Source organism: Vicia villosa, linkage group LG4, assembly GCF_029867415.1.
Source record: "Vicia villosa cultivar HV-30 ecotype Madison, WI linkage group LG4, Vvil1.0, whole genome shotgun sequence".
Taxonomy (NCBI): Eukaryota; Viridiplantae; Streptophyta; class Magnoliopsida; order Fabales; family Fabaceae; genus Vicia; species Vicia villosa.
In genome coordinates, this window is record NC_081183.1 from 172080999 (window position 1) to 172101808 (window position 20810).

A 20810-nucleotide genomic window follows, 5' to 3' on the forward strand; every position below is an offset into this window, starting at 1 on the left:
TCGCTTTATTGGAATCAACGTGTATCACTACTTTTGAGTATCTCCGAGCAAAAATTAGTTTGAGGCCTTAAAACACTCCCAACATCTCAACCATGAAAACATTATACTTGCCTATAAACTTGGAGAAAATGCAAATCCATCTACCTTGATCGTCCCGAATAACACCTCCGCATCCAGCAATACCATTTGCATCACAAGCGCCATCAACATTGAGATTGACAAATTATCTATAGGAGGCATCCATTTTAGCACCTCAACAAACTGCTTCCTCTCCATAAATAAAACCTATAAACCATGAATGACTGAGAGGTACATGTAGAAGTAAAGGTTGGACAAGTCATTTATAGTGGCCGTGTTAGCCATCTATTATTTAAAACATGCCTAAAAAATGGCATCCTTCTCAAGGCCAATGTTGGAGAGCCCGATTTATCGCCGAAAGGCAACAACCTTTCCTCATTCATATATAGGGTTGTGAAATATTCATCACTCCAATGTGTAGCGTTTAAAGTAATCATTAGTTACTAGGAGTTTTTTGGTAAAGAACAGGAAGAAGAAAACTCGTTATCACAACTACTAGTGTTTTCATAACTCACAAACATACATGAATCTAAGAGTTTGTAGTTAATGGAGCCATTTTCCCATTTGACATTACTTGTGCAATGCAAGTGTATTTGAGACCATTCTCTAGTCTTCGAGGTCTTTATGGTCCTACCATTTTCATCTAAATCTCTAATATGTTGTTAAAAGCAAAGAAAATAATATGTTGTGCGCTTAAGGAATGATGAGGAAATCTTACTGGAGTTCCGGGGAAGAAGATACGCAAATAAGTTGAATTAGTAAAAGTTTTCCCCATTTTGTAAGGGATTCAAAAGATAGCCCTAGGGGTAATCAATAACCCATCACTATGTTCTCCAAGAGTTGCAAAATATTCTCCACGCATATGAGGGATTGTGATCGTTTTGGCTTCCCTAAACAAATCTTCATTAATCACATTTAATGTTGCATGTGCATTTAACTCAACTAACCTATGATGATTCACCTCAATTGACATTTGAGGGTTCATCTTAATCGATACTCCAAGAGTTGTCCCAAACCATGCTTGAGGGACTCGTCCTCAAGACATGCTTGAGAGTCGCGCCCCAAGACACACTCGAGGACTTGCCTCAAGACATGCTTCGGGGACTCGTTCAAATGTGAAATGGCGATCAAACTAAACCACTTTGTCCTTTACAAGCCTTTGTGCTTGAGGGATTGTATACTAGAATATTTGTAAAGGACCCATAAAATGTTACAGGAGATTCATTACGGGCAAGCGAATAACACCCATCACCCAATGCAGGATTCCTAGTCGCCCATTTTTCACAATGTGCGCCCATTGTCTCGTACACTTGCTTGTTGGTAACATCACTCACCCACATATAAAAATGCGGGGAATGATGTGTTATGACCCTATAACAATATTAGAGGAGAAGTCAAGGAAGGAAGGCACATTCTCCAAGATAATAGGAAAAATAACGATTCCATTTCCCATGCTCATTAGGAAGAATACGATAACCACTATCTTGGGTCCTAACGTCCAAAATCAAGATTCTTATAAATACCCACCAAAAGATTAAGAAAAGATATTTAATTCACTCAAAAATCATCTAGATACATATCTTTTCACCACCCTTGCGTGAGCTTGCTCTAACACCACAACAATCCTAAAAGCGTTCACAACCCGTGATTGTCACTCACTGTGCTTTTAGCATGTAAAAAGATCATGCTCAAAAGGGCTAACAAAGAATAGTAAAATAACAAGTTGGTTAGGAAAGACTCAATATACTGAAGATATATATTAGTGTGTATTGTACGATAGTCAACTATAAATAAAAATTGTAAGTTATAGAAAATAAACAAATGTATAGATACTCTCATATATAACGAGTAAGTAGGGTTGGGAATAGGCTGGGCTGAGTTAGGCTTTGCCAAGTCTGAGTCTGACCTGCTAAAAAATTTAAAGCCTATAGCCTATCGTAGGCCAGTCTTATAGGCTTAAAAGGTTTTTTACATGGCATGTAACCTAATCTTTTTAGCTAAATAGGCTTATTAAAAAACTTAGGCCTTTTCTATTTACATAAAAGTCTGATCTGGTCTAGGTCTACGTAGGCTGAATCATAACCCCCTGTTAGTCGATCTGGTTTATTCCCACCCCTAGTAGTAAGTAAAAAAATGAAAAATTTGACTCAAATCTTACCACCTTAGATATCTTTAAGTTGAGAAAAATGCATGTGATAAAAAAAAATCAACAATAAAATCAGAGTAAAACATCATAATTACGACCAAATGTAATGATTTTTTTCTTAATATTATATTTTTCGGTGTAATGGTTTTTTCCTAATGTTATATTCTTTTGATTTTTTTCTTTCTTTTTTTTAAAGAATCTTTTTATCTTTTATTCATTAACTAGTAGGAAACCCGTGCTATCGCACGGGTCTGGTTGAGGTTTCACATTACATATATCCAAATATCACTTGTAAAGTTCTTTTATATAAATCAACCATATATATTTAACCAAAATGCAAACAAATTTTAGTTAATGTTAATGCCAAAAACATAATAGTTAACAATGAAAGAGCTAATAATACATCAATTTTTTTAGCTCTTTAAGAAAAACAATAAACATATGGATTTTATCAAAATTTAATTCATGTGTTTGGAATATCAAACATAATATAACTTATTTTGCAGTTCATAATATTCACGTTATTTCAATTATGTACTAATAATATGTATCAACTTTTAAGCATTGATTCATATTTATCATAAACCGTACAATTATTTTTATAACTTCAATTTTATAAAACAGTAACAAAAGAAATAGTTAAAAGGTAGACATTAAAATGATCGGTCAATAACTGATATCTCATAGATACATTCACATCTACCCGTCAATTATTTTTATAACTTCAGATTTATAAAACAGTAACAAAAGAAATAGTTAAGAGATAGACATTAAAATGATCCGTCAATAACTGATATTTCATAGATACGTTCACATCTACCCGTCAATTCAGATGAGTTATGAAACCTTAGTTGAATTCAAATGAGTTAATTCTAAAAATTTATTAAACCTATTTGAGATATTAGTTCATTTTTTCAAACCTAAAATGTATGACATCTCCCGTCAAATATTAAAAATTTATACGTTTAATGTATATTTAAAATATTTAAAAATTAAACAAATAATAAAAATCTGAATATGTTAATAGAGTTACTTGACATGATATACTACCTTCTTAAAATAACACTTTTGCAAAAACTAAATTATTAGATATGATTTGATAAGATTACAAAGTGTTATTTATTGGAAAATGAGATTTTTTAAGGTTGATAACATTGACAATAGTCTGCCTGTTCAGTTCCAGTTCCAAATATTAAATGCTATTTTAATAAAATTTAGATAAAATTCAATTTTATAATATAAAATATATAAACTTATTAACTATAATGCATTTAGAAATTTAGAAACAAATCTAGATTAAAAAGGTAGGTACATATTACAAAAACTAAAAAAATAAAAAAGAACCATTTTATGGTATAAAATTATTCTACAATTGAAAAAACAACCCTATTCTTGTTGTCATGTTGTTGTCACCATTTACTTGGGTCTGATAAATCTCAATGACTCCTCCAAGAATATCTAACAAAAACAAAATCGGTTGGTTAGTAACAATACAAAAAATAGCCGTGATCATGAAATCCGTAGTAATATCAAATCTACAAAAAAAAAATAGTCAGCATCTAAAGCTCAATTTAAATTAATTTTAAATTTTGGGATACCGTAGAGCAAGTTTTCTAGAATCGTAGTTGTTTTTAGTCGAGAAATAAGGAAAAGAAAGGAGACCAACCTTTTCTGAACAATTTCAAAACTTTCTTCATCAAAAGAATGAACCGATCTTAACTTCCAGTAGAACAATTTAGGCCATTAAGTACTAAACATCTTACTGTATGTGGTGGTGTCAATTTGCTCCTTTATATCAACCTCAAACCTATATTACACCTGAAATCAATGTCCATATATTTGTTAATCAAATCATTTTTGTTAGATATCAAAAGCCATAACATTGATTCACATGCGTTATCAATGTCCATATATTTGTTAATCAAATCATTTTTGTTAGATATCAAAAGCCATAACATTGATTCACATGCGTTTTAAATCTTTAAATCTTTATTGTACGATAAAGAATACAGAACTACAACTTTTAATGAAAGGAAGAAGGAAAGTTAAGAACCTATATGTCGTCTTTCATACTCTATCCCTTGAACATGGTTACCACAGATCGAAGGACCTCCACAATTGGGGATTTCATTAACAATTCCAATATTACTTCTCTTATGCAACAATCAGTTCCGTCCAAATCAGTGAAATTCCATTAAAATGACAGAGATTAATTTTGCAAATCTTATAAATATTAATAATCTTCACTACTAATAATGCTACTAATAAAGTTCTAAATATTATTAATCTTCACTCTACTTGAATTGATTTTGAGTACCAACTCAATATTAAAAAGCCTTTATTATGTTTAAAATACAACTAAATTGCAAAAAAAAAAACTTCAACCGATTAAGGTTTTCACCCTTTGGCTCATAATATATATCAAATTTTATATTATTGATATATAAGTATGCAAACACACTTGGACAGTAATCATAATCTGGAAGGTGTTTCAATATATAAGTATAAAATAGACATGAATCCAGAATTCATATTCTTTTATTTCCAAATTATTTTCTTCACGAATCCAATATCTTTCTTTGTCTTTTTTTGACCAATGTTTTTCTTTGTCTTAGGATTCACCTCAATCTCTATTCCAAGAAACCTTATCGCTGCCAAGATAGTCCTTCACAAATGCTTCCACCATCACTGTCGGATTCATTGTCACCAATACCTTCCGTTTGCACCGATCAAACACACAACCGACATATGTGTTTGATTTAGTTGGATAAAACTACAAAACTAACCAACTTTAATTAGAATTTTAAAGGATGTGAAAGATCACCTATCCGTTATCGTGTCTAAAAAAAATAATGGCAACATAATTTTAAACCAACTGCCATGAGGATTAATATCATATGGATGCATGTTAGAATTTCTAATATGATAAAACCATCACAAGTAAAAACTAAAAAAATATATAGACAGTAGAAACTTGTAAACAACAACTTTAGTGACTTTAGCAAGTATTATATGTGTTTATGATTCTAATTCCTTTCTTCTGTTTCACCCTCAATTTCCTTAAATTTTGTTGATCGAGAAGCTATTGCAACAAAAAGAAAAAAAACATAGGTTGAAAATAAAATCACTTCATTGTTTATTTAGTGCACGGTGACAGTCTTCCATTTCTTCACAAATCTTGACGTATCATCCAAACTGTTTCGAGCTCCAAAATATAGTCCAGGGACTAACTCTTCAGCATCTAAATGCTTCTTTGACCTTTCCCTTTTCAGTAACCTTATCATTTCCTCCCTTTAATTCTTCCTTCAGCAAAGCAATCTCATATCTGTAAAGTTAACATACTGTCCACAAATATAAATCAAACTTTTTTAAAATTAGAACGCAAAGAAAATACAGCATAACTTATGTGTTTTCAATTTTTTGTCTAACAAAATGCACAAACATGAATAAGCAAAAAGCAAAAAGCAATTTTCTCTCCGTGATTATGTGTTTCCAAATTTCTGTATGTAACAAAATCACAAACACGAATAAGCAAAAAGAGATTTTTATTGATTAATTGCTTCTCTCTGTAACAAAAACAAATACACCAATAAGAAAAAACCTGGGTTAAACTGTTTCAGCTTGCGAATTGAAACGACAACATACTCAAAAGAAGAAGAAAAATTAGAAAACCTGATTGCACAGTTCGGAGGAAGGGAAGTTTAGGATTTGAGGAGATATTGCATTCATATTTATGGGTGCTAATGATGGATATGGAAAGTTGAAAGATGTTTGGAAGTTGTGTTTTTTCAAAAAAGGTATTGAATTATTAAGTCTTTGCAGTTACAAGTGCAAGTACAATTGATTTAAATTAAATACGTGTAGCAGTCCTTTATTAAATAGTTTAAATAATTAAATAAAAATTACAATAAAAAATTATGGTGCGACACATAAGCAGCATTAATGACCAAATCAATATTACGCCAGCATTTTGTAATAAGTCAATTTTATCCTTAAAATTAGCCTAATTTAAATTTTAATAAGATGGATTAAAGTGTAATAACCAAGTACTTTAGTTTTTATATATTTATAATAGACTTAAAATTGATGAATGTTCTATTTAAAGTCATTAACTCAACACCTCGTCTAAATACTTGTCTTCCACACAACAATGATTGATAATCAAATTGTTAATGTAACATTGAAGAAAAATATCAGCGAATTAATTTTAACAAATACCCTATGGAAAAATAGTTAACATTTTTATTATTATTGTTTTAAATATTTAATGAGAGTGTTATTTATTCACTAAAGTACTACTACTAAAATACAAGCATGGATCAAACATTGATAGATAATAAAGCCTGAATACGTTGTCCTTGAATCAATTTCTGGCCTTTGTTGTATTGGATTCCTGACACACACATTTATTCATCATCTCTTTTTAATTTACAACATTCATATTCATCATCTATAAATAATCTATCAATATATATAATTAAATATAGATACACATAAAAGAAAGAGGTGTGCTAGGTTTACACCTTTTTCTTACACCTATAGCACTACACCGTATGAAAGAGCGAGGAAAAATATTTTTTGTACAGAAATCAAAAAAATTAAATTATTAAAAAAATAAAATTGATAAGTATTATGTATAATTATACGGTGTAGTGTTAAAATGTGGTGTATGGATATCTTTTCCCTAAAAGAAATACTCACTAGAATTAAAATAAACAAATTACTATTTATTAGTGTCTCTTCATATGTTTTAAATTGATTGATCTAATTAACCAATTCAATTCATCCAAACAAATAAAAAATATATGAAGGGTGAGTTATTTAATTCAAAGTAACACAAATTTAATACAGTATAATTGAATTAAATTTATTATATTTAAATACAATTTTGATATTTATTTTAACACATTTACAACACTAATTTTCTTAACTTAAATTCAAATAATTTTAACAGTCTCTCATATTTTTGTGTTCAAAATCAATGACAGTATTTACTTTTTAACGAAATGTCAATATAGTAGTCTTATTCCACGATATTCATATTTAATTCATTAATAAACAAATAATTATTTTTGATATACCAATATAAATAGTGAAAATTTCCGCAACACATCCAATATTTTTCTATAGTTGCAACATCTAATTAATTAAATGCAAACTTGTAAGTAATTTAACAAATTTAATATTTCACTTAAATTATGTTTAAAATTATAATTAATTTATATAATAAAAATTTTTAATTTTGATTTTAAATTAATTAAATATACTGCATAAATGTAAGTTAGTATTACTCAAAATAAAAAATTCAAAAAATAAAAAATAAAAAATTCAAATTCCAAACTCACACACAATGTTTTGAGTTTTGACCACCAACGAGGAATAAAGCCTTTCCTCTTTCCTCTGTTCAGTTCCTCTCTCTCTCTCTCTCTCTCTCTCTCTCTCTCTCTCTCTCTCAAAAGTTGCGAACTTTCTTTTGTTTTTTCCTCCCTCCAAAACTCTAGCAGCTCCTCCACTTTGTTTTCTGTTCTGGGTTTCTATAGGCACTTCCGCAGTGCCTTTTACAAGGAACAACAACAAGAAGAAGCTTTAATGGCTACTATTGCTAAGCTTCTTCTTTTTTACCTCCTTTCAATCTCTCTCTCTTTTCATGGAGGTAACTCCTCCCTTCTCTGTCTCTTTTCTGTGTTTTTCAATACACATGTTTCTATTTATGTTATAATTAGTAATGGTTTTTGTTTCATAGCTTTTGATATTACTATTTTACTATTGCTATGTTGATTCTGTGTTTTTCATTATTTTCATTAGCATTTGATAAATTTGTGTTGAGAAGAAAAGGGTACAACAACATGATGACAATGCTGAAACAGAAAGATAGGGACTATTAATTAATATTTTTTTTTTTTATTTTCTTGGCTAAAACAAATGGGTTTTGAAATAAAAATAGTTTTTTTTTTTTAATGTTGTTGTCTAGAATCTTTGATCTGTCCTTCCATTTTTTAAGTCAGATTTTGGCAAGTTATTGCTTCCCAGCTCATCAGATATTGCTTTTTCCAGTTTGCATTTAACTTCATTTATTTTATATAACAAATGTGCTGAGACTAAAATACCCTTGTGAAACCTACCATCTGGCCTAATTTTGAGTGTGGTACACTTCTTTAGCTAAGTCCATATCCCTAGATTTTACACTAGAATTGCATGTCATGACAGGTAAACTAGCCTTGATTTTTGTCATACAGGTTGTTATTATGTGGCTGTGCTGTTTTTTCTCCCGAGGGTTATGTCACTTGCTAGATGAACAACTTGACCCTCTTCTTTGTGTTATTATTATTATGAAAAATGTGGTTCAGTAAACAAATATAGAAATGTTGGGTTGAAAAATGGTGTGTTCAACCTTTTAAATTTTTTTGTTTTCAATACAAAACTTCTACTTTGAACTTCCTTAACTAGTTTCCTCAAGGCATTTGTTAACAAGACCCTATTATAACTTAGGTTAATGCTAACTTGTGTGCTAAGTGCATGAGTTAAAAGAGCCTAACGTAGAATATTCGTCTTAAAACGGGACGGGCATACCTGTTTGCCACCCCCTACTCATAGTAACTCATAGTACCCTTCCAATATGAGCACTCTTGTTTTCCCTTCACGCTTCATAATACCTCTAGACAACTACTTGTGCAATTGAGATTACAAAGTGGATCCTCTATAGCCGGTTTATGGTGCAGCTGTCTTTAGACCGTTAGATCAGAAGAGATAAATTTACGTGTAGAACACAACTAGTAACCAGTGAAGATCTAGTGCTATTGCACGAATATAGGAAAATGATGGCAGGAAATTGAGGTGTGAAATTTTGCAACGTGTTATTAGAGGGAAACTTTTGTTAAAATCAATAGATTTCTTGAAACTAATATCCATAATCCTTTGTTATGAATGATTTCTTACTTCACTTGCATTACTTTTCATACCTCATTCACCATGTTGTCAAATAGAAGCTACAATTGCATTATAGTGCATCAAAATTTGAACAAACTGCAATTGTTATGCCATACACAATTTAATATAAAGTGTTGTCCAGTAACAGCTTATTTTTTCTGCAGATGCTTATATAGGTGTCAACATTGGTACAGATATAACTAACTTGCCAAGTCCAACAGAAACTGTGGCCCTTCTCAAGGCTCAAAGCATCCAGCACGTGAGACTTTACGACGCGGACAGATCCATGCTTCTTGCACTTGCCAAGACTGGAATCCAAGTTATTGTTTCTGTTCCTAATGACGAGCTACTCGGAATTGGTCAGTCCAATGCCACAGCCGCGAATTGGGTTGCCCGTAATATCATAGCTCATGTCCCTAATACTAACATTACTGCCATAGCAGTTGGTTCCGAAGTCTTAACTTCGCTCCCAAATGCAGCTCCTGTCCTTGTATCCGCACTTCAATTCATTCATTCTGCGCTTGTTGCAGCTAATCTTGATGATCAAATTAAAGTATCTACTCCACTTTCTACTTCCATCATACTCGACTCTTTCCCACCATCTCAAGCGTTTTTCAATCGATCTTGGGATCCGGTCATGTCTCCTTTACTTAAATTTTTGCAGTCAACCGGTTCATATCTTATGCTCAACGTATATCCTTATTATGATTACATGCAATCCAATGACGTAATCCCTCTAGATTATGCATTATTCCGTCCCTTACCTCCAAATAAAGAAGCTGTTGATAGCAACACCCTCCTACATTATACAAATGTTTTTGATGCAGTTATCGATGCTGCTTATTTTGCAATGTCGTATTTGAAATTTACTAATATCCCTATTTTAGTCACAGAGTCAGGATGGCCCTCCAAAGGTGGTTCGTCCGAGCCAGATGCAACTCCTGATAATGCAAACACCTTCAATAGTAACCTTATCCGGCATGTTTTGAATAATACAGGGACTCCGAAACAACCTAGAGTTACAGTTAGTACATATATTTATGAGCTTTATAACGAAGACTTAAGAACAGGTGCAGTATCCGAAAGCAATTGGGGCCTTTTTTATGCAAATGGAGCACCGGTTTATACTCTACACTTGACCGGTGCTGGTAATATGTTTGCAAACGATACGACGAACCAAACATTTTGTGTCGCTAAGAGTAATGCAGATACTAAGATGATACAGGCAGCACTTGATTGGGCTTGTGGACCGGGGAAGGTGGATTGTTCGCCTTTGCTGCACGGTCAACCGTGTTCTGAACCGGATAATGTTGTTGCACACGCTACATATGCGTTTAATGCTTATTATCAGAAAATGAGTAAATCTCCTGGGTCCTGTGATTTCAAAGGAGTTGCCTCTGTCACCACCACAAACCCAAGTAAGCATTTGCACACGCTACAAATGTTATAATCAAAAAATGTCTTGCATTCACAAATAGCATATTCAAGTTACTTAGCATCTTGATTCAACTGATATATTTATTGTATTATCATCATTTTTACAGGTCATGGTTCCTGTATATTTCCAGGAAGGTATGGTCTCATTTCTCAAGCTTATGTTGACACGTGCTTCATGTCAAATAATTTTTTTGGTTTAATGTAATAGATTTCTTGCTCTCATTTGCCTCAAACTTGAAATTCTTTTCAATTCTCATGCATCATCACTACAATTTTGTCACATTATTTTGTTGAGTAGACATCATTTTGATGCTTGAGTGCGTCAAACGTTGTCATTATAGTCCTTGAATATATCAAAATTACAAAAACATTATTGGATATGTCTTTCTATATAGTTTGATCCTCGAATGTGTATTTCGTTAGTCAGTTTAATCCATGAAATTACAAACAAAAGATACACTAACAGATGTTTTTGAAATTTCAATACACTCACAGATTATAGTGAGACCGCTACACATTTAGGGATCAAAATGACGATTTTTCGCTTTTTTGGGCTTTCTAATATTTATTTGATTTTGTTTTCTTCTTTATATCTGTGTTGAGCAGTGGTGGTAGAAATGGTAGCAGCATAAATGGAACAGCACTAGCCCCTACTATCAACTCCACAACTTCAGCCTCTTTTTCACAATACTACAATGATGGATTTTCCACCAGCTATGTGATTCTTGCACTACTTTTGAGTGCACTTTTTGTCTTGTAAAACTAGACATATTAATTACTCACCCAATTAGCATTAGAATCTAGTTTATGGTGATTTTGTAAGATTGTAGCATGCCCAATTTTGTATTCCTCTTGTTGAGGATTTCAAGGGTGGCAAAGTTGGTCAATATTGGTAATTGTAATTGTAACATGAGTTGGCCATTTCAATTCTTTTGTACAAACCAGAAAAATCATGCTCATCATTGTTGAATCATGATGATCTTTATGTATGAGAAAATTTAATCGAAAGAAGAGAACTCATTCAAGTACTCCCGATTAATTTGACATCCGTTAAAATTCATTTGCTATTTGAGTCCAACGAATTGCTGCTAAGCCGAACAACATGAACGAAAATCTTGTGACAACTTGTCACGATAAATTTTGCATTGAAAGTGATCAACCAATTGCGAAAAACTTCAAATATAAGTGCATCAAATACATCACAAAATATCAGGTAAAATGTCTGTAAATGTATAAGTTTATAATTTTACATATCGGCCGGATGCATAACTTATAGTTGTGGTTGTTGTGAATGTTCCAATGGTGCAACAGCTGTCTTGAAGAGAAGAACATGAACCTTATCAATGGAGAAGTACAAAAAACCACCAACAGAATGTGTAACATAGGAACCAAAACTAGTTCCTACAATGCAGTGCCAAGCTGGTCCATAGGAAGAATCAAATTCCTGCAAAACCAACAACTTTCTTTCTATTATTAGCCAAAATCATTTTCCCTTTATAAACGAGCATTCAAAATAAGCATGTATTTGGTTCTGTCATAAAGAAAATTGATTTTCAGTGAATTGATTCTGTAAAATTGATTATGACTAGACCGAGTGAGTGTAAGCTTAAGGAATCAATTGTCTCCTCTAAAAGTAAATCAAATAGAAAACAAAAACACACCAATTTCAACTTCATCCAAGACTAACACAATAAACTAGCAAATCATGGATCAAATATGAAAGAACAAAAAAAAAAGAAGAAAATTTTCAAAGAAAGTAGTGTGGACCTTCTTAAGGGCCAATGCCAAATGTTTACTGTCAATCTTCTTGGAAGGCTTTGAATCAAGATGGTCACGTGCACATTGAAAGGCGTGTTTCTGCAAAGTAAGAGACATGTCACAAGCTCTGACATGAATGTTGCTGAATATCATACTACTGTTTTTATCATGTTCTTTCTCTTGTTCTTCTTCTTGTTCTTGATCTTGTTGTTTTTGTTGGTGTTGATGTTGATGTTGTTGTTGTGTTGCTTTCTTCTTGTTCTGTATCAAACTGTTCAGAAACTTGCTCCTTCTCTCTAACTCCTTCTCTGCTTCTTCCATGTGCTGTGACTTGACTCACTCACTCACTCTATCATTACTCTACAAAACAAACCTAACCAACCTTTTTCTTCTCAAAGCATTGGAAACTATTTTTGTGCACTTTGGATTGAAAGAAGAGAGAGAGTGTGGTAAAGGAAAATGTACAGTATAATGGAATGATAGGAAGAGCAACAAAGAAATAAAATACAAAAGGGTTGGTTTTCAACTTTCAATTTTCATATTTGCTTTGTTTTCTGTCTCTTTATTTTGAGTAAATTGGTTATCTAATTTATAAGTATTCCCCTAAATAACCCTTCATTTTCAAGAATTAGCAAATACTTTTTTAAAGTTATGAAATATTTTTAAATAGTCTATATGTCACCACACTTTATAATTGAGTAGGACCTTTATGTTTAAATGATGTTTTAAAATAATGTTGATAATGATATATCTGATAGAAAAATTTGCTACAATAATTTGCTACAATCTCCAACTTTGATGTAGAAGGGTGTACGTAGAATACTCCAACAATTAAGTTAGAAGTGGTTGTTAGTGTGATGATTACCTTTAGATTAATGTGTATTTGAGACTCAAAAGTGAGTCGAATGTAAATTAATTTATGTTTATATGGAAAATTGGGTTAAACGGTAAAATTCAATGTAAAAATCACGCATAAACTCAAAACTATAGATTCTAACTTCAAATAAATTAGTTATGAAGGCAAAATCAATTCTGTTTTGAAAAAACAAGTACTTCAAAACTATTTCGAAATCAATTTTACACTTTGCTTATATTGTTTTTCAAAAGCTAAACCCAACCTATACGAGAGTTTGATAGAGGGAAATATAATGCCAGTCTTAAAAATAATGGTGTGAGAAAATTCGAATGAATTGGAGTATTTTCTCCAAGTTGGTGCTTTTGATGAGTCAAAAATAAAAGTTGCTACTTTTGAAGCATTTGTTGGTAGATGTGTGTGGAGCCTATTTCCTTTGTGTTTGTTGCGTGTTGACCAGGACATTAGAATTCGACAAAACAAAGTATTTGTGAATATATATTTTAGAAAGCCGCGCCGAAATTGATGCTTCTATTAATGAGCCGGTTGAATTAGTAGTATCTTATCGCATTACCCTTGTATAAATAAATTGATTGATGCTGCATTGGCAATGTAAAACATTACTTATTTTAAAATAAAAATTCACCTATAAAGACATTTGTTTTAAAACAGGAGTATATATATGTAACTATTTAAATAACATTGTTTTGCAATTCAAATATTGGTCTGTCATTACTAAATAATACTCCCTCCTCCCACACACTGTTTTCTCTCGAACCATACTAACTACAACATGAAGTGTGGGATACGAGATTTAGAACCTTGTTTAAATCTCATAACATGTCATAACATTTCACTTCGTGGCTACCAAAAGTGCATCACTAGCTAGTTTAAAATCATGTATGGTATTAAAAGACTATTACAAAGCTAAAATTAGCTAAAATTAAGTCAGCACAACTCAATATGAATTATGAAAAGCAGTCCCAACTATAGTGTACAACATATCCTAGTGATCACAAAGTTCTCTGTCACGACTCATCTTCAGCTTCAGCAGAAGCTATTTCTGAATCCAATTTATTCATTAACTGCTCGCTTACATGCTTAGCCACAGATACCATATCAAGAATGACACTTGGATCCAGTCCTGCACCTCCTCGTTTGGTTATACCGCAGACGTGCCCTTTCCTATTAATAGAGATAGAAACTGCAGAGCTCATTTGTGATTCCTCTTCAGGTGTGGCATCCACAATATAGTGCCTCCCAACCTAGGAAATAGAGATTGTATAAAATTCATAAAATGTTGTTAATCCGAGAACACGAGATAGCATAAGTATGTTACCTTAGTCAGTGTAACTATTGCAGGGATTCCAGATGTGTCAAACTGCAGAAACTCCTCATCACTTACATCAACTTCTGGTTGTTCGTCATTTGATGCACCAGGAGTAACTTTAACACTTGGAATACCAGTATTACTCAAAGCAGCCTAAAAGAATAACAAGGATCATCTGTCAGGACATTTCCAATTAAGGTTGTGTTTGGGTAAACAAGCTTGTGGAATAAGAGTTTGTTTGTTATTATAGATTAAAATAAAAGTGAATTTGATAAAAACAATTTAGAAATTATTTTTTTAGTAGTGCAAGCAACACCTACTCTGACACTCCTCTATTTATATTTTTTAGAGATTTTTAAGAAAAGCATAAGTTATTGTGTTTGTTAAAAATTACAAAAAAATATTTTGTATTTCCTTTCATCTGTTTTTTTACATGATTTTCTCTTTTCTATTAACTTTTTTTTTTTCTAAAGCTAATCATAAAGTTTTTTTTTTAAAAAAATTTTCAGCAGAAAACACATTTTAAGAAAACCTACACCCAAAGATAACTAAAACATCAAAAATATTTTTTTTAATAATCTTAAACAAACAGGCCCTAAGTGTTTATCATATAAGTACTTATGCATAAGTTATTTCTATAATCAGAGAGAAAGGTAATTTAAATTGTTTGTTTCATGAGTTGCGTGTTACTTGTATAAAGTTACCTTGGAAAGGAAAGGTTATTGAAATAACTGAAAACAATTTATGGACATGTTGTAAGCTATTTCCATAATAAGTTCCTCCAAACACTTGCACTTAATGATTATGTTTAAAGATAAGCTCAAATAAGTTGTAAAAAGCTCTTCCAAACACACCCTAAATCTCTAATTCTAAAAATAACTTTATATTCACAACATATAGAAAATCCATGAGCAAAAACCTCCATTAAACTGATTGCAAGATTGTTTGGGATACTTTGAAAAGAAAACAACTACTCCAAACATTATGTAGTAATAATGAAACAACTAGAAAAGACCACACGTTTTGGGTAACCTCAAACCATTTCACAGTACTGCTATTTAAAAAAAGGGCGGGGGAGATCTTAGCTCTTAGTGTTGGAACAGACCAATGAAATGTATAACATAAGCCCCAAAATATAATGAATGAACAAGAAAATTTTGAAAGTAAACAAATAATGACATCATTGTGAAAGGAATGTATTTTATGCCTGAAATACTTATTCTTTTTATGACTTTCAAGCATTTATATCATTAATAATATTGCATTTTAAGTAGTACCTTGATGGCAGCACCTAGAGCGTCTAACAAATTTCCATCTGAACTGACAACAAGCCCGTCAATATAAAGATCCCAACAAATTTTTCCTTCAACAACTACAAGCGAAGTGCGATCAATTCCAGCACCTGGAGGGGGAAAATAGTATGGCTCAGTAACAATAAATACAAAAATAAAAAGAAGTGATTGGAAGGAAAGTATGAATCAGCATAATCTTCACAATAGGAGGAAGGCATACCTGCTCCACTTTTAGCACCCAAGAGACAGCGATGAAGAGCAGTTGACAGTTCTGCTGACAATTCCTCACCTCCTCTACCCTATATACATACCAAAGATATAGAACACCAAATAAAACTAATTATATTGAAGCAGTAAAAAGGTGTTTAAAAATAAGAATGATAAATATAAACAGCAATAGAAGAGAACTGGAGAACTGAAGGACGGGAAGCAAAAAACAGGATAAAAAGGGAAAAGGCAAAAGAGGATGTAAAAACCAGAATATAGTACAGGATGGAGATGTAGAGAAATAAAACAGAAATACGTGAAAGATCATAGCAAGGAGAATAAAAGAAGGTTGTCAGAAAAGAGAATATTAAAAAATACAATATTTTGAAGAGTATGATGAGGCAACTGGAAGTCTCGAATCAAATGATATTTCCGTTGGTGATGCCATCATGGAGGCCTTGTAAATATAACTGTGACACTGTGCCATCATGGCATTAGCATGACCACTTCTTGATAACATATTGACGAGTCTACCACTTATTGATGAAAAAAAAACATGTTCGTATTGAACTCGAGTCAAGCTTCGAGTTGAACAACCGAACCAAGTCTGACTCAGTTCAACTCATTTTCAGCCCCATTCAAGGTACTTGAATAATATGAAGTAAACTAGAATAATTGAATGACTTCACTAGATAAAGAGAAGGAAGACAGGCAACATAATAGGCAACCTCAAAAGCTGGCTCAGCAGTCGAACTACAGTCAATGTATATAAACACTTTTCCTTTGTCAGGTTGCACTATGCCTGGTTTTCCAAGTTCAGCCTGCACTTGAGTAGCCAATATATTATGATTAGTAGAAGAATTAATGTGATTTGAAAAATAATTGTACAATTAACAAAAGGAAGTTGAGTCATGAAAGAAGAGACCAGTTCCAACATTTTAACAAACCTTCACACTAGCAATGACCTCTGTAGCACCAATTCTTACTCTGGCCGAACCATTTGCCTATCATGAAGGTCATCAAATGTAGAAATTAAAACTATTAAAATCAATTAAGAAATAGCTGGCTGGGGTCAAATCATTGGAACACCCTTGCAAGTGCCAAGTCATCAAAGCATTACCTGAGGAATGACTCCAGTTTCAACATTGATCGGTCGATAAGTCAATCGCTTTCTACCATCACAACGAAGATCCTGAGCAATGCCACCTTGAATGAAATGTTGTTCTCCTAGAGATAAACCCACCATTCCTACAACTGCACAAGTTTATAGAAGCTTTATGAATGAAACTACATAGAGAAAACTACTGTGTGTTGAGCATAGTTGTCACTCCTAGACAGTGTAACATGGAGCAGCCAATCAAGAAAAAGTAAGTGTTGATGGCTGCTATCTATATCAAAACTATGAATACCATTTGAGACTTGTCTGTCCCCGGTAGCAATATGGAGCAGCGAACCCCAAAAAATGTCCACTATACTGAAGATTATGGATAAACGTTCACAATTTATAATATAGATAAATGCTCCCAAAAAATTCAAAACAATCAAATCAAAATTGAAGACTTTCTTGATTAATAAAGTTATGGTCTCGACATGCAATTACCATCCGTTTACAGCATAAATATTAAGTCAATAAAAACAAAAGTCAAGAGCATATAGATAAAAACAAAAAGAGAATACACAGGGGATTGAAGTAGAAACATCATATAAAAATTAAGGAATAAATTTCTATTGCTTCTGTTGCCAAAATACTTTATCCAATTTCACATCACCTGATCACCCCTTTTGTCTATGACAACCACGTTTGTTACGTAGTTTCTACAAAAACCAGGAGAGCAAACATTTGATTATTTGAGAAAACTATTATCAAATGAAGCACCAGAACACATCCTGAATTTAAGTATTGGTATCACTAACTGAAGATTAATTCAATACACAGTACAAAAACAGATGGTATTGCAATGCCATCTCTAATCAAAGGCAAACGCCATGCACAAAATACACGTTTCCTCTATATCTAAGCATCCTACTGTTTGCTCCAACACACCATAAATGGCCTTGCAAATCCAAATGGCCTTCCAATCCAGCTGTTTCCCATACAAACTTGAAAAGTCCAAGTGCACGATCCAACTGCTTCACACCACGCCCAACCATCCTCTCACTATCTGAAGTCAAAATTCTCCCCATAAACAAGCAAAACCTGCTATCATTTCCATTTTTATAAATCCCACCACACAAGTCTACATCAATATCTGTAACTCTTCCATAGAGGTAATACTGTAATAAAGAGAATAAGCAACCAGATGAGTGGCCCAACGTTTTGGAAAGCTTCTTCTGCACTAGGTTTTGGAGATATCGAGCATCCTTGTATGCAATACTGTTATCAATCATAATATCCTTGATATGTAAGAGCCCCTCCTTCATGACCTCAACCTTAGCCACATGAGGCTTTAATCTTGTTTCACTTTTACAGCATTTAATCAGGTCATTGAACATTGCAAGAACATCTTCCCATTTCTGGGAATCAGAAGAAGTAACAATTTTTGTAGGTGTAAACTTCATCCATGAAGATGAGTCGGCATCAGAAAAACTGGAAGTTTCTGTCAGAAATTTCAAGCAGCTGTGAATAATTTGCTGACCCAATATAGCACCTTCTTCCAATCCCTGAGAAGCCAAAGAATCCAAATCAACTGCAAAATTATTCAGAGTTTCTTTAAGTGCACCAGTCCATATATGGTGCTGGGTAACCTGCGGGCATACTTTGAAACGGACCACCTTCCTCTGTTGAGCAGAAACATTGAGAAAATTACTCACCTTAGTCAACGAATCAACCACCATAGATTCTCTTTCGGTTGTTTTACTGAAAGGGATAAATGTATCATGTTGTGTATTTGTGGTGGAGGTTAAAATAGATCTCATATTTTTCTGAACAAACGGAGACCCAATAAACACTCGGACAAGAGACTTGAATGTACGCATTTCATGATCGATTTGATCATCAAAAATGGCTGAATTACTATTTACATCAACAAGTCTTCCATTAATCGTATCCACATTTGCAAGCAATCGAGTCAACTTTATCATCTTTGGAAACTCATTCTGATACCATTGCATGTCGTAAACATCTTGTGAAGAGTGATAAAGCATTGAGTTCATAAAGAGAGCTGCTGATTTGTTGGTTCTAAAATGTTTCCCACCGTAAAGCAGCTCCCAAATTCTACAGGCCATTACTACCTGGCATGGCAAAATGCCGCAACTAAATGTCACCTTCCAAGCAAATTCTAGTTTCAAGAAGATGAAAACAATGTAAAACATCCCCCACCCCAAATGGAAAACTGATATACTAAGAGCCCATTGATTTCAAAAGAATGGTGAAGTTTTAATCCAAGCTGTTTTGTCGAACAATGTTTGCAGTTCCCATAAGAAAATAATCTCTCCATCTCTGGTTATGCAGTCACATTACAATTCTAATTCTAAATTTCCATTACAGATAAAAAGCAACATAATACTCCCTCCATCTCGTACGAATTGTCACATCAGCAATAAACATTGTGCCAAAATAAGTACCATTTTATGTTTTCAATCTAAAATTAATTGCTTTATTTCAATTCTACCTCCAAATTAAATACTCTATGCAGAACTATCAAGTCCATTGTAGTCACCAATCAATTTATGACAGTGGTTACACTCAAAGGTTAATAAGAATGATTCTATAAAAATTGAAGCAGTTGAAATATGACTCAATATACTAAACAATTTAACAGTTATATATATCATCCAAACAAACAAACTCAAAAACTTGGTAGCAGTAAACCCTTAAAATGATAGCAAAAGCTTCACGAAGAATATAGAAAACACAGCCGAGAATAAAATGAAATTCCTACACAAAATAATGATAATGAAGTAGGTTACCTTAGAAAGAAGGCGATAATGCAGCGACGGCGATAAGCGAGGAGGCGGAGAAGGAAGAGACGGAGCGGCACGGGGCGGAGTGGCCGCGCGCAGGGGAGGTAGAGTTGGGGGTTTAGGTTTTACTTTTGGTACAAATTAGGGTTTATGTTTGGGGTAATTGCATCGTATTGTAGTTTTTTTTAGCGATAGAAATTACAAATGGAAACAGTCGGTGAAAATTATATAAAAAAAATATTTTGTAACCTTACTAATAAGAATTAGTGTAAAAATATTTTGTAACCTTATTAATTATATGTTTAAAAACCAAATAACAATATTTGAGTTTCTTAAGCACCATATACCATGGACTTCTAACAATATTTATTGAAGTATTTTTTTGTCAAAATTTAATTTTTTAGATGGAGGTGTATTTACGGAAGTATTCTTATTAGGAAAAATTAGTTTTTCTGTAAGTATATCTACATAATGTTGAATTATTTTAAAATTTTCTCAGTCAACTTGATGAATTTCTTGGTGAGAATACCCCAGTGAATTTATTTATTTGAGAAGACTATCAATTTAACTATATTTTAATTTTTTAGATGGAGGTGTATCTACGGAAGTATTTTTATTAAAAAAAATTAGTTTTTTTGTAAGTATATCTACATAATGTTGAATTATTTTAAAATTTTCTCAGAGAACTCGATGAATTTCTTGGTGAGAATACCCCAGTGAATCTATTTATTTGAGAAGGCTATCAATTTAACTATATTTTTTAATGGAAGCTCGATAATTTAATAAATCTGTTATGCAGCAAAGAAATGAAGAGATATCAAAATCCAAATAAAATGTTTTTGATGAATAACTAAGACCAACTTAGCAATGTGATATTAT

The 20810-nt window shown here is 32.5% G+C and overlaps 4 protein-coding genes across 6 annotated transcripts; 1 reads left to right on the forward strand and 3 right to left on the reverse strand.

Moving 5' to 3' along the window:
• Positions 1–7602: 7602 nt before the first annotated feature.
• LOC131595937 (glucan endo-1,3-beta-glucosidase 3) lies at positions 7603–11515 on the forward strand. 3 transcript variants are annotated; one of them, XM_058868475.1, is made up of 4 exons: positions 7603–7877; positions 9316–10569; positions 10696–10723; positions 11195–11515. In XM_058868475.1, the coding sequence occupies exons 1-4, from the start codon at positions 7814–7816 to the stop codon at positions 11346–11348; spliced, it is 1500 nt and encodes a 499-aa protein (XP_058724458.1). In that variant the 5' UTR covers positions 7603–7813; the 3' UTR covers positions 11349–11515. The 3 variants fall into 3 exon arrangements, with proteins under 3 accessions (XP_058724458.1, XP_058724459.1, XP_058724460.1); XM_058868476.1 differs by lacking the exon at positions 7603–7877 and adding an exon at positions 7920–8431; XM_058868477.1 differs by lacking the exon at positions 7603–7877 and adding an exon at positions 8466–9058.
• Positions 11516–11691: 176 nt separating this feature from the next.
• On the reverse strand, positions 11692–12928 carry LOC131595938 (uncharacterized). Its single transcript, XM_058868478.1, has 2 exons — positions 12356–12928; positions 11692–12032 (listed from the first exon to the last, which is right to left on the reverse strand). The coding sequence occupies exons 1-2, from the start codon at positions 12665–12667 to the stop codon at positions 11859–11861; spliced, it is 486 nt and encodes a 161-aa protein (XP_058724461.1). The 5' UTR covers positions 12668–12928; the 3' UTR covers positions 11692–11858.
• Positions 12929–14021: 1093 nt separating this feature from the next.
• LOC131595940 (uncharacterized) lies at positions 14022–20078 on the reverse strand. Its single transcript, XM_058868480.1, has 8 exons — positions 19938–20078; positions 17149–17282; positions 16976–17032; positions 16757–16849; positions 16042–16120; positions 15807–15931; positions 14539–14682; positions 14022–14464 (listed from the first exon to the last, which is right to left on the reverse strand). The coding sequence occupies exons 2-8, from the start codon at positions 17272–17274 to the stop codon at positions 14228–14230; spliced, it is 861 nt and encodes a 286-aa protein (XP_058724463.1). The 5' UTR covers positions 17275–17282; positions 19938–20078; the 3' UTR covers positions 14022–14227.
• Positions 17291–20067, reverse strand: LOC131595939 (uncharacterized). The gene is made up of 2 exons (XM_058868479.1): positions 19938–20067; positions 17291–19259 (listed from the first exon to the last, which is right to left on the reverse strand). The coding sequence occupies exon 2, from the start codon at positions 19251–19253 to the stop codon at positions 18000–18002; it is 1254 nt and encodes a 417-aa protein (XP_058724462.1). The 5' UTR covers positions 19254–19259; positions 19938–20067; the 3' UTR covers positions 17291–17999.
• Positions 20079–20810: the final 732 nt, after the last annotated feature.

Bases quoted from the DNA above. Each gene is read 5' to 3' on its own strand.
- LOC131595940 (XM_058868480.1), bottom strand. From the start codon at position 17,274: ATGGTGGGTTTATCTCTAGGAGAACAACATTTCATTCAAGGTGGCATT. The intron at 16,850-16,975 runs GTTTGTTAAAAT...ACTCAAGTGCAG, and splicing joins AGGTCATTGCTAGTGTGAAG to GCTGAACTTGGAAAACCAGG. The intron at 16,121-16,756 runs GTTGCCTATTAT...GTATGTATATAG, and splicing joins CTGCTGAGCCAGCTTTTGAG to GGTAGAGGAGGTGAGGAATT.
- LOC131595938 (XM_058868478.1), bottom strand. From the start codon at position 12,667: ATGGAAGAAGCAGAGAAGGAGTTAGAGAGAAGGAGCAAGTTTCTGAAC. The intron at 12,033-12,355 runs GTCCACACTACT...TTGGTTTTGCAG, and splicing joins TGGCATTGGCCCTTAAGAAG to GAATTTGATTCTTCCTATGG.
- LOC131595939 (XM_058868479.1), bottom strand. From the start codon at position 19,253: ATGGCCTGTAGAATTTGGGAGCTGCTTTACGGTGGGAAACATTTTAGA.
- LOC131595937 (XM_058868475.1), top strand. From the start codon at position 7,814: ATGGCTACTATTGCTAAGCTTCTTCTTTTTTACCTCCTTTCAATCTCT. The intron at 7,878-9,315 runs GTAACTCCTCCC...TTTTTTCTGCAG, and splicing joins CTCTCTCTCTTTTCATGGAG to ATGCTTATATAGGTGTCAAC. The intron at 10,724-11,194 runs GTATGGTCTCAT...TGTGTTGAGCAG, and splicing joins TCCTGTATATTTCCAGGAAG to TGGTGGTAGAAATGGTAGCA.